At 36.4% G+C, this 13358-nt stretch overlaps 1 protein-coding gene across 1 annotated transcript in view; it reads left to right on the top strand.

Annotated features, from left to right (window-relative positions):
- Positions 1-13358, top strand: part of MMS22L (MMS22 like, DNA repair protein) — a 112282-nt gene that overhangs the window by 36123 nt on the left and 62801 nt on the right. Inside the window, exons 13-14 of the mRNA XM_040983801.1 lie at positions 227-450; positions 3171-3680. Of these exons, the coding sequence (XP_040839735.1) occupies positions 227-450; positions 3171-3680 (734 nt within the window). The remainder of the gene's footprint in view (positions 1-226; positions 451-3170; positions 3681-13358) is intronic.

Genomic DNA, 13358 nt, shown 5'->3' with positions numbered 1-13358 from the left:
GCATGCTAGTTAAGCCAAATTAACTATTAACATATATTTTGGTGCAATGCAGAATTTGAATATTTCTCGATATTCTATACTTTTATGAACTTTTAATTTGGGGGAACATATGGTAGATAATGTGGTTTTTGTAAGATTAAAACTTTTAATGAGCTGATTGGATTTTGAGACTTTCTGTTTTGTATGCTAATAATAATACTTTTGCTCTTTCTCCTTTTGCTTTTAGAATAGTTCCTTCACTATTTCTTGGCTTCCTTTAAAGGGCCTCATTAAAAAGAATTCACCCATGTCTATGCTTGAAATGGTGAAGACCTGCTTTTGTGATAAACCAGACCACAACCTGTATAAATCCAGTAGTAGTTACGACATTTTTCTCTGCATTTTGGCAAAAGTAGTTAAGAAAGCAATGAAGAACAATGGCCCTCATCTTTGGAAACAAGTCAAAGGAAGGTGTGTAGTATTCTTTCTTTCTTTTGTTTTTTGAATGATTAATCTAAAAGCCAGGGTTACAGAGAAGGAGCGTGAGGCAGAAAGGAATCTTCACTCCACAAATTGAGACAAGAGCTGTGCCTGGGCTATACTGAAGGCAGAAGCATCATTGAGAGCATGTGGGTGCAGGAGCCTAAGCAGGACTGCTTTCCCAGGCATACTACCAGAGAGTTGGGATCAGAAATGGAATAGCCTGGATTCAAATTGGTGCACATATGGGATGCTACCACTGCGGCTGGTGACTTAGTCTGCTATAACACAGCAGTAGCCCCTAATATTTCCTTTGTTGCAAACATAAATATTATTGGAATTTTCCTATTGTGCTTTTTTGAGTTAACCAATGTTTAACGTTTTTGTAGTTGTCACATTTTGAATGTATTCCTTAAGGTAAGACAGGAAACTATGATGCTTCTTGGTCCTGACAAGTGTTTAAAGTAGAAACACGCTTGATAGCAGTAACTTACAGGTTAGTTTCTTATTTACTACACCAGTGTTGAGGATTGAAAGGATTCCATATATGAAGTGTAAAAATATTAGAAAACTATTAAGATACTTTGCTAAAATTAATTATAAATCACTATGTAATTCATTAAAAGTTTTAGAGAAAATCTCCACATTGTATATTGAAAATAGATTCCACATATAAAAGTTTCATGTTCTTTGAGTATAGCAGTTCATAAGCTTTACTTTCTTGAATGAGAACTTATCAGCAAAATGTAGAACTCAAATAACTAATTTAGCTCATCTCAAGATGCTTCATTTCTGTTGTGATAAGTTTTCATCATATCTGTCTCTTCTTTGAGAATTTTAATTGTTTATAGTTTAAAAATGAAAAATTTTAATTGGCATAACAGGGTATAGTGTGAGCTCATAGTATATAATATGAAGTGACTACATGAGAATAATTGTATATCATTTCCAGTTTTACCACTTTTTATTGATTACTTTAGATGTGATAGACACAATTCTTAATTATCATTGCTTGTTTACTTCCCTGTTGCTTGTTAGGCCTTCCTAAGTCTTCAGTGTATGAAACACCATCATCTACTACTTTGTTTGGTTGAACCTCTTTGAGAATAGACTACTTTGTATTCTAGCTAGAGACTTCTTAGAGTATTACTGAATGAAATTCCTTTTTTATTTCCACAGTAAATAGTTTCTGTAAGGTTATAGTGATAACAGAGTTTGCATTGGTTATTTTGAAGATACTTTGAAAAAATAACTTGTCAAACTTTCAGTAATCAGTTGGCTCAAACAGTAGTTTTTTCTTTCGGGCCATTTTCCACTTTGTTTTGAATCTTCAAAAATTTTTTTTAAATTTATTTTTACTTTTATTGGAAAATCAGATATGAAAGGGAAGGAGAGACAGGAATATCTTTAATCTGCTGATTTGCCCTGCAAGTGACTGCAATGGCCAGAACTGAGCTGATCCGAAGCTAAGAGCCAGGGTCTCCCACACAGGTGCAGCGTCCTAAAGCTATGGACCATCTTTGACTGCCTTCCCAGGCCACAAGCAGGAAGCTAAATGGGAAGAGTGGCTACTGGGATTAGAAACAGTGCAATATGGAATTCCGACATGTACACAGCAATGACTTTAGCTACGAGGCTACTGTTGAAGTTGAGTGGTGCTTTTTCATTGGAGGGGATGATATTCTGCCAGCTCTAGTTTCAGACCAGGGATGGTCTCCCAATGAAACTCCTGAATTTATCTGGACAATAAGATGCTGGACTCTCTGCGTGGTCCATGCCCGCAGTGAAGGAATTATGACTGGATATGAACTGTACTACTGCAACAATATGTAGGAATTCAATATGGGGGAGGGCTTTTAGGAAGGGTTGGGGAAATCCCAGAGCCTATGAAACTGTCATAAAATGAAAAAAAAAAAACACAAAATCTATAAATTAGGCTAGTACATAATAGTAGTGATGGCTGGAATTACAAAGAAAGTTAAACAGTATTTGAGAACTTACCAGCTTTTGTCTAGTCCCTTGTAATGTAATATGGTTACTGTCCTGTGTAAACTAAATATGGAAGTAAAAGATGTGAATCAATAAACAGGAATCCAAAATGAATTACTTCCAGTTTTATATCTATAAATGATTAAAGAAAAGTACAACTACTAATTTGTATGATGTAGTATTATTACTGAGAAATTCTTAAATGACTGATGCTAGACATTTAATATTAATGCTTTTTTTTCCAGGTAGGTAAAAATGACTTCTTTAGCATTTAAGTAGGTTCATAAACAAGCAAGCAAGAGTCTGAAGAATGGAGGATTAAAAAGGATTTAATTACGGAACAAAATTGTTCTGTTTTCAATAAAACATATCTGTTTTAAAAATTTATAAGTTCTTTCCTATTTGCTGATAAAAACAAGGGGGAAAAAGTGATGAGTATTCTAAAAACAAAATGCCATGTACCATATGAAAATTCTGTTCTTTATGGAAAGTCACTGAATTTCTTGATTTGCTTAGAGGTGACTTCCTACAACACTGGGAAAATTAAATCTAGTGCTGTTGTTTGAGTACATTTTCCAAATAGAAATGTATTATGAAGCAATACTAAAATGATGAATTACCAAAAAATTTAAAATAATGTAACTGTAGAGTAACAATGAAAACTATTTTAAAAAGTAGATTTTTGTGAAAAAAATATCAAAGCAGCTTTTTATCTTTCACAGGATATATTCTAAATTTCATCAAAAAAGAATGGAAGAATTAACTGAAGTTGGGTTGCAAAACTTTTTCAGCCTTTTTCTATTGTTAGCAGCTGTGGCAGAGATAGAAGATGTAGCAAGTCATGTTTTAGATCTCCTGGATTTCCTCAAGCCTACTTTTATTACATCTCATAGAGCTCTCATATGGAAAGGGCAGATGGCCTTCCTCTTGATGTACGCCCAGAAGAATCTGGACATTGGCGTTTTGGCTGAGAAACTTTCATGTGCTTTCCGAGAGAAAGCAAAGGAATTCTTAGTATCTCAGAAGGATGAAATGGCACAGAGGCACACTCTGTGGACACTGCTTTCCATCTACATGGATGGCATCCAGGAAGTGTTTGAGACCAGCTACTCCTTGTGTGCTTCCCATGAGAAACTGCTCAATGACGGATTTAGCATGCTGCTACGGGCTTGTCGGGAGCATGAACTTAGGGCAGTGCTGAACTTTCTACAAGCTGTTCTGGCCAGAATCAGGTATGTGTTCCAGTAGTACACTATTTTGCTGATTAAGTTTACATCATATCATAACTATGCAGATTTTATTTAAAAATTTTTCTTTGACATACTTAAAATTCTGAATACCACAAAGAACTACATAGCAATAAATCAATAGATTCCAGCTTCTTACAACAGTTCTTCAAAAGAAAATTTACATATCTAAATTGGGCAGAAGTAAACTCAACAGAATTCCACATTAATGTATTTTAGCCCTTCTTTTACCTGCTTCCTTTTAGAAAAAAATTTTATTATCCAGAGATGTTTTAGAAGTATTCCAAGCAGGACTATGGGTTCAAGTATTAGGTAGCTTTCATTGAAACTTTGTTTCCTTAAGGACATTTTTTTAAATTATAAGATTTTATTTATTTTGGAAAGTCAGAGAGAAGGAGAGACAGAGAGGAAGATCTTCTGTGCCATGATTCACTCTAAGTTACTGCAGCTGCTGGAACTGTTATGATCCAAAGCCAGGAGCCAGGAACTTCCTCTAGGTCTCCCACACTGGTATATGATCCCAAATGCTTGGGCCATCCTCAACGGCTTTTGCAGGTCACAAGCAGGGAGCTGGATAGGAAGCAGGGCTGCCGAGATTAGAACTTGCACCCATATGGGATCGCAGGCACGTGGCCACCATGCCAGGCCCACCCTGGAGAACATTTTAGCTACACTAAACACCAGCCATCTGTATAAAAAGTTCAGCTTCGCTAAAGTTTAGCAGGTGTATTAAATGTATGGCTATACTCAAACCCACATTTAATACTGGATAAAAAAGTGCTTATTGCCTTAGGCCATTTTCATATAATTATTTTAACTTTTTTCTTCTACGATTTATTTATTTGAAGGGTAGAAGCACACAGAGATAGAGTTCTTCTATATTCTGGTTCACTCCTGAATTGGCTGCAATGGCCAGAGCTGTGTCAGTCTAAAGCCAAGAGCCAAGTTTCTTCAGGGTGTCCTGTTGAAATTCAGGGCTTCAAACACTCGGGCAATGGGAGCTGGTTTGTAAGTGGAGCAGCCAATGTTTAATTACCTGTGCAGGTAGAAGCAGGTGACCTGCCATATCATGTCACCGGCCCTCACACATTTTTATTCTGTATTTTAATAATATCCATCTTTGTGTACTTATGAAAGTATCTGTCAATTAATTTGCAACACTAAATTAGGTTGTGTGCATTTTAAATGTAAATGAATATTATAAAATTTCTTACGAAATAAATAATGTCATGCTTTACTGTCCTTAATAATTCATGAAAAAGCCTTCATTTTTAGGTCTTTATAAGGGGATATTTAGAAAAATGCATGTCAAAATAAGAACACACAGAAGTTTGTTAATATTTCTGGTATCTTAGTATTAGGAGAGTTAGACTTATTTTGGAGTGGCCTTAAAAATGGAAACAAGGGGTCCCAGTGCAATGGGTCAATTGGCTAATCCTCTTCCATCAAGCACCAGCTTAATGGGCACTGATTCATGTCCTTGCTACCCTACTTCCCATACAGTTGCCTGCTTATGGCCTTGGAAAGCAAAGGAGGGTGGCCCAAAGCCTTGTGACCCTGTACCCATTTGGGGGACCTAGAGGAGGCTCCTTGCTCCCGGCTGCTAACTGCTGGCTCCTTGCTCCTAGCTTCAGATTGGCTCTTCTTGGGTTGTTGTGGCTACTTTTGGGGAGTAAACCAGGGATTTTTCTGTGTCTGTTGCTCTCTGCAGATGTGCCTTTCCAATAAAAATCTTTGAAACAAACAAAAAGGAAATATGAAGCAAGGGGAAAAAAATTTTTCCTTACGTAATATTTATTAATTAACTTATTTTGTTGCAAATCTTTAAAAAAAATGCTGATTTGTTTGTTTGAAAGTCATAGTTACAGAGTGAGAGAGGGAAAGACATAAAGAAATCTATCCACTTGTTCATCCCCAATATCTTCAAGGGATAGGGATGGGACATTCTGCAGCCAGAAGCTGGGAACCTGGAGCTTCTTACACGTGTACCACATGGGAACAGGGGCCTGAGTACTTTGACATCCTCTGCTGCTTTCCCGAGCACACTAACAGGGAGCTGCGTAGAAAGTGGAGCAGCCAGGGGTCAAACTGGTTCCCATATGGGATGTTGGTGGCAACTTAACATATAGTGCCAGCCGCTGTTGTGAAGCTCTTAACTGGAATGTTCCTTGGTAGTTTTTCAAAGTAGCAGCCAGAAGCACGAAGATAATTCCCATATGCTTCAATCCTTTTCCATTTGCAAATACCAACTCCTTTATTTTTTTTACTCAACCTACCATCCCACTTTTTAGATGAAATGAGGAAAAACATAGTGGTTCTTTGTAAAATAACTAAGTTAAATTTCAGAATTTCTAGGCCCCTATGTCACAACTGACTTCTTACACCATCTTTATGATAGTTTAAGTAACTAAATTGAAACTAACTAATCACAAATTATTGTATTGGAGAGTATTAAATCAGTGAAATCTACAAATTGTGCAAACTTGAAATTATTACCACTATTCATGTACCAGTAAATGCATTTACATTTGCTTTTCTGCTACTGGAAGAGGAGCACTTTATTATTTAAGGACTTTTCACATGCTTTGATTTTACAATTTTCGGAGTTCCATATTTTGTCTGTTGGGAAATGTGTTAAGTTCTGTAGAAACGAGTAAGTCATTTCATTTGTAATAATTTGTCTTAATTTCTCAGCATAATATCAATTATATAAATTTCACTTCTTATAATACAGTCACTTACTCTTTAAAATTCAATTTAGTAGAAGGCTTTTCAGCATTCAAGTCCAAGCAATTTCAAGGGTGTTAGAAAAATGTTCTTGCTAGTCTTATGTAAACTATAAAGTGTCTCAATCCGTGGAATCACTACCCAGAAGGACAAAGAGACCAAGAGATGCTAATGAAAACTATAATTTATGTGAGATGAAAAAAATATATATTCGTATTGACAGTTTTATTTTAAAATGACCTGTATGCGTTTGTAGTGTGTATTGAGCTTGTGCCCTAGAGTGAGGGAGGAGATAGGTGGAGCCTATAATAAGACGTGGATGCTGAGATTCCTCCACAAATGTGATGTTTTTGTTTTGTCCTGCTCACTATGACTTTAAACATTTACTTAAAGAGAATTTCAAATTAATTACAGTTGTTGTTGCCAATATTGCAGAGCAGTTTTTGGTTTTAATAGAAGGATGAGGTCAGAGTGTGAATAAGAATGATGCAAATCTTTATTAGTGCTGTCTTATAGTAAACACTGCAATTCTTTCCGTTTCTGAAGCTTGTGTAATAATTTATGCGTAATTATTCAATGAGACTGATTACAGAATACACAGTTACAGGAATTCTAACTTGGATAGTTTCATTTAATCTCATCGGATTTTAGCACTACCAAGGCAGGTATTATCATTACGAAACAGCTTGTACTTCAGGATCTTTTAGGGAAGAGACCCAGAGCTCATGGACCAAACGTGGTAGTCTAGTGGCTAAAGTCCTTGCCTTGCATGTACTGGCATCCCATATGGGCACTGGTTCTTATTCTGGTGGCCCGTTTCCCATCCAGCTTCCTTAGTGTGGTGTGGGAAAACAGTCAAGAACGGCCCAAAGGTTGCTACACCCATGTGGGAGATCCATAAGAGGCTCCTGGGTCCTGGCTTCAGATTGGCACAGCTCCAGCCGTTGTGGCCTCTCGATACATAAATCAGCATATGGAAGATCTTCCTCTCTGTCTCTCCTCTCTGTATATCTAACTTTCCAATAAAAATAAAATTTAAAAAATCTTTAAAAAAAGAAAGAATAGCAAGATGAGCAAGCTGACAAGAGTCCAAGTATTTGATTATAGAGAAATACGTTTTTTTATTTCTTGACCTCAAATCTCAGATACGTCATGGAAGATCTTAGCAGTCATTTAGATATGCTATGTAACACTAGTATTAGAAAAGCCAAAAACAGTTTAGATAGGTTTAAAAGTTAAAGCGCAGGCTCCCACCCTGCCCCAATGCACACCTTTTAAGACCAGAGCTAAATTCTTTGAATTTCAGTTGAGATAAGACAAGTGGATTGTGCAGATTGATGATATTTATTCCTGGCTGCATTCCTGACAAGGAACAAAATGAAATACTTTGCTTTATCTATCTCTTCTGTTTTCAAATTCAGATGGGAATAAGGTACCAGTACTTGGCATAAATGTGCAGGGTGTGTGTCAGTGTGTGTGCATGTTGACGTGGGTAATAGTTTCATAACTGTGTGACAGAGAAATTATAGCTAAGAAAGAACCAAGATCATGATTAAAGGGAGAAGCAGTTCCCTCTAGGCTGTGGAACAAATCGTAACTTCATGTGCCACTTCCTGTTAACTGGAGCTGATAGCTCACCAGAGCATTCTTTATTGCTGATTAAGTAGCATTATGAAAATACTGACTTGGTTTGGTTAACTAAATGCCTCTGCGTTTTAAACTTTGAATGTCAAATAGTTTCAGCAGTCATCTTTAACATTTCACGTTACTTTTCTAGAATCATATTTTTAGTTCTCACTTTCTGTTACTTGATGTTAATATAAAAATGGCAGTCTTTCATTTGTGGAGTTACGTGTAGCCAAAAGCTTTTCTTTAATTATATCCATTCATGCTGCTATAGTTAAGGGTCTGTCAGCGTTTCCATTATAAACCTCCATTTTCAGAGTTTTGTAACACAGCTATGAAAATTAGCTCTGGGCAAAAACTTGACATATAAGGCCTCATGAGATTCTCCCTTCTCCCCATCCCCCTTTTTCATTTTTACTGGTGTAAGGGTGAGTGATTTCAAAATGCCTTTTGGCATCTGCAAATATCATTTGGAGTTTAAAGAGAAACAATAAATTTTCAGGCTTTGTACCTGTTTGTTCTACCACTTAAGGAATGTTGTGGAGTTACAAATTTAAGCCAAGTGGATATTGATCAGCTGACATCTATTTTATATTAAACAAGATCCCAGTCACAGCGAAGTCTAAAGGCAGTTTAGAAGTAGCCTAAAATACTAAGTGTTGAAAAGGAAAAAAAATTCAAAAGGGATAATTACTGTTTTGAATTAGTGATATGATGTGTTAATAAAGTACAGCTTTTTAAAAGATGAAGGCTCTTTTTCCTGCTTTCAGAATGTTTTCAGTTACATATATTTTAAGTCCTTTTTCTGTCACTCCACAATGCTAGATCATCTTTCATGTGTGCTTTTAACACTTGGGGTGTTACGTGAATGTGTGTGCAGAAGATCTGTTAGTCATCTCTTCCACTGTTCTTATGCTCACTAGTTTTATTGGTAAGATATTATTTATTCTAAACAGTTTTTTTCCCCCTCAGTGAGAGATCCAGAGGTAGCATAGATAGGAAAAAGAATCTGTTTTCTTGAGGGTCTGCTGTATGTGAAATTACTTACATGATATTTCGGAAAAATAGGAAGTGTACTCTTGGCAGTCTGTGAGCTGCCTTTTGCTATTGGGTGTCTATTAGTATGAATTAGTTACAGCTTTTAATTATTTGAAGATATTTGACTATAAGTAAAATTAAAGCTTCATAATATTTTTTTAAATATATGCATTGCGTATCTCAGTTATCCCAAAATGTCTGCTGGTTTGTATACAGAATTTGATGTGACTGTTCAGATAATTTGGGAGAGCATTTGAGGATGCTCCATGGAAGAATGCATTACCAGTGTTTACCTGAAAAATCAAGCAGAGAATTGTTGTATACTAAGGGTGATCTATCCGTCATGCCAGTTTTGGTTGTCTCGGTGAAGCACACTATGTTGAAGGGAATGTGATATAAATTGTAGCTTTTCAGGTTTGTGTAAGACATGAAGTATAGAAAGAAAAGATTTTTTGTCATTGTTTTTGAGAATGTCTCCATCAAGGTTGAGTTTGCAGGACCATACTGAATACAAAAGCTGAGATTATCTGCACTGGAATTAGGTTGGTTGAAAGATTTTTGAAGTGGGAACTGAGAAAATAGAGTGAAGGAAATAATCAATTTAAGAAAATTCTCTGGCTAAAGATGGCTATATTAAAAAGACTTAGTTTTACTAGTACAATGTAGGAAAATGGACTCACAGCAGGACTCATCTGTGTGAAATTCAAAATACTAGATACAAGGAAAGCATATCAGAGCTTGCATTAACTTCCCATTCCTCTAAGTCTGCTATTTTTCATACTTCTGTGCCCTCATTTTGTAATAGCCAGTTACAATCTTTTGTGGATTACTGTTTAATTCCAGTTCCTAATAATTATAAAATTCAAGTAGAGGTTTAAGGAAGTGGGTTTTTTGTTGTTGTTCATTATTACTTCTACATTTAAGAAGTAGATGGATAGTGTTTAAGGTTTATTTATGTATTTTGAAAGATTTACAGAGGGTGAAGGAGACACACACACACACACACACACATATGCACGTGCATACACATAAATAACAAAAGAAAAGGAGAGACCTTTCATCCACAGTTTTATTTCCCAGATAGCTGCTATGACCAGGACTTGGCTGTGCCAAAACCAGGATCCAGAAGCCTCACCCAAGTATTTCAAGTAGTAGGGCCCCAAACATTTCATCATCTTCTGCTCTTTTTCTAGGCTGTTAGCAGAGAGCTGGATCTGAAGTAGAGCAGCCAGGACAGGAGCAAAACCCATATGAGAAGCCACTGTTACGTATAGCAGTGCTACTCGCTTTGCCATAAAATGCTGGCCCTGATGAACAGAGTTTTATCGTTTCTTTTGTGTCTCACAGTTGTTAGCAAAGTTTCAACTTAGACAAAAACCTGATTTTCTGAAATATAACCCAGAAAAATCCATGTCTCATGATTTCAAAGGAAAAGGAAAGGGAAAATAAGAGCACTGAAATAGATGTTTGGATGAAAGCCCTGGATGAAAGGACAAGGACAAAATAAATGTATTTGGTAAAGAAAGCATTTTATTCTTTTGAAAACAGATCAGCTCAGTTGTTTATGGAATAGAAGCGCTGTGATTATTTTCTGTGCCAGGCACTGGAATATTTCTCTTTAGCAAATGGTAATAAATCAAAAGATGTTGGGTTGAGGTGAAAGCTACTTTCTCCCATCTTATTTATGTCACTGTGGTTCCTTGTCTGTACCCCATGGTTCACTGTCGATATTTAGACCACCCAGATCTTTGAAGCTGCAGATGAAATTCTGCAATGCATTTTGTAGGAAGGCATCACTACTGTGCTCGTTCATGGCACCACACAGTGCTGTTCCTTAAGCCAAAGGCATGTTGTCATAATAAATATATTGAAGACTAGTAAATCCCAATCGTGACAAGTTTGCTAAACTTCCCTCTCCTCCAACTGTGGAATAGGTAAAAACATCAGAAATGGTGACCTTGATAAGTAGACCCAACCTAAAGAAATTCTGGTAAACTGACATTGTGGCTTTTGATAGCATAAGAAAAGTACTTAGAGGAAGCAAGCAAGCAAGCGTCTTTAAGCATTAAATATTGAGTAAGCTCCCAGACAGGCTGCTTTTTTTTTTTTTAAAGATGTAATATGCCAGTGTGGGAGCAAAATCAATCTCTTAATTATCCTCATAATTAATTAGTTTTGGATTAATCAAACCTCAGAAGGCAGCATGAATTGGAGAAAAAGTAGATTCATTACAGTTTTTATGTACTCCTAGCTATCGTCACTGTCTTCTGGTCTGTACCCTAAAGCTATTTTTCCTTGGGATATGCTTTATTGTAAATGTTAGAGCACATTTTTGTTTTACGTTGTGGGTTTCCTTTTGCCACCATATCATTTATAAGAAATAGTAATTTTTCTCAACCTGCGTTGTGGAGAATAGTAATTGCTCTGTTTTGAATTTTATTTATTTACATTTTAACAAAATAGAGAACAAACAAGGAGTGAAACTAGCATTTTAAACTCTTAATTTCAATTGTTTCTTCTTTACCTTACAAGATATATATTTTTCTCTCTTTAGGATATCTCTTGTCAGATTTAAGGCTTATTTAAAATGAAAAGAAAGCTGGAGCAATTTTCTTTATTCCATTTCAGTCTCCTAAGGCCTATTTCCCCCTGGTGAGCTCATAGCAACAGGGGGGTTTAAGGGAATTCAGCTTTCTGCAAATTAATGTCTCACATCATGAAAATTCAGGACTTTTTTTTTTTATCTTGAAAAGTAATACAGTGAGTGCGAGTATTATTTCTTGCCAGCGGGTGGAAGATGAATGATTTTGTCACAGTTTTACTGCTTGATGAGCAGTGTCCTGAGGGTCAGGCTTAAGTCTGTGTCACTATGCTGCTCATTACTCTTGAGCTAAATAAGGGCTGATTGGATCTAAATTGCCTAGCACATGGGCCACAGATGAGCTCAGTGAGCAGGGGATGACCTGCTATTCAGTCTGGGAGTAACCCCGGTGTGCAAATGCAGCATTAGAACACCGTGGGAGAATGAGAGGCTACCGGCTGCTGCCAGCAAAAGAAATCGAAATGTAAAAACTCTTTGATGCTGTGATGTTAGAATTTGAAATGTAGGAAGTGACAGGTTGATGGTACTTATCAGCTTTGGCTGGATTAGAGAACAGTGTCATCTTGCTTATATAATGACAGAAGAATGAAGCCAGCAGCTAACTACTCTGTGGAGTGGAGGAGCCTCTGCTGTTGCCACAGCCAGTCATTGCTGCCTCCTACTGGCAGTTTTCCTGGAAACCAAGAAAATACAATGAAGTAAAAAGCCTACTCCCTTGGTTTCACGGAATCTGCGGCTGTGTGGCAGTGAAAAACTACTATTCAAAGAATGAAAAAAAAGAGGGGAAGGGTATTTCAATGCATACTTAATAGTAAATTGCGTTTAAAACACCAATGTGAGGAAGTTGGTTGCTCTAGAATTTTCTAGTGGGACAAAGGTTAATCCATTTATGAAGTGAAACTACCCAGGGCAAGAAACCCCATCTGTATCCTCTTTCTGGAATCATGTTCTTTCAGGGGGTCTCAGTTGGGCTGATTGATCTCTCAATTATGTATTTTTATCAATAGCAGCACTTTACTAACAACTAATCTTCAGAAACAACAGATTACCAACCACGGTGTTAGCACAGTTTGAAAGGCACCTGATAAAAGTATAAAGCAAGAAACACCCCTGATTATGTAGCTTATGCTGCATAAATCTCTCCATTAGGGAGGTAGTGGGATGGAAGGAAACTATTTGTTCTATATCAAGCAGTTGAAACAAAGAAAAAAAACTAGCAAAATCCTGTGATATAAGACCTTGTTTCATGTTACTCCTATAGTAACAAGATTTTTTTTTAAATCAGTATTAAGCTAGTATTTTATGTTTGTGGTATTAAAGGCAGAAAATATAGAAGAATATATTCATCTGTATAGCATAGTGAGAACTATGGTATATTGTTACATGCTCCCATACTTTTCCTACCCTTAAGCATTTTGAAAAGGCAAAAATGAGATTGGATGCTGCTTAATGGCCCACTTTTTACTTTACACCATCAATGGCATATACATTGTTTTCTGTGTCTTCATATTATTCCTTTGCTTGCATATGCCACATTTACTTGACCATTTTTTGTTAGTAGGATTTAATGCCATTTTGAGTTTTTCATGAATAGGTACAGAGCTATGGTGAATGTGTCTTAACAAAATTCTTTGAATTCTGTATACATTGCTTGCTGAAAAGCTTCCAAG

The sequence above is a fragment of the Ochotona curzoniae genome, unplaced genomic scaffold (assembly GCF_017591425.1).
Source record: "Ochotona curzoniae isolate NIBS_2020 unplaced genomic scaffold, NIBS_Ocur_1.0 contig_3819, whole genome shotgun sequence".
NCBI lineage: Eukaryota > Metazoa > Chordata > Mammalia > Lagomorpha > Ochotonidae > Ochotona > Ochotona curzoniae.
Note: the sequence above shows the minus strand (reverse complement) of the source record. Positions and strands in the feature narration are given on the sequence as shown.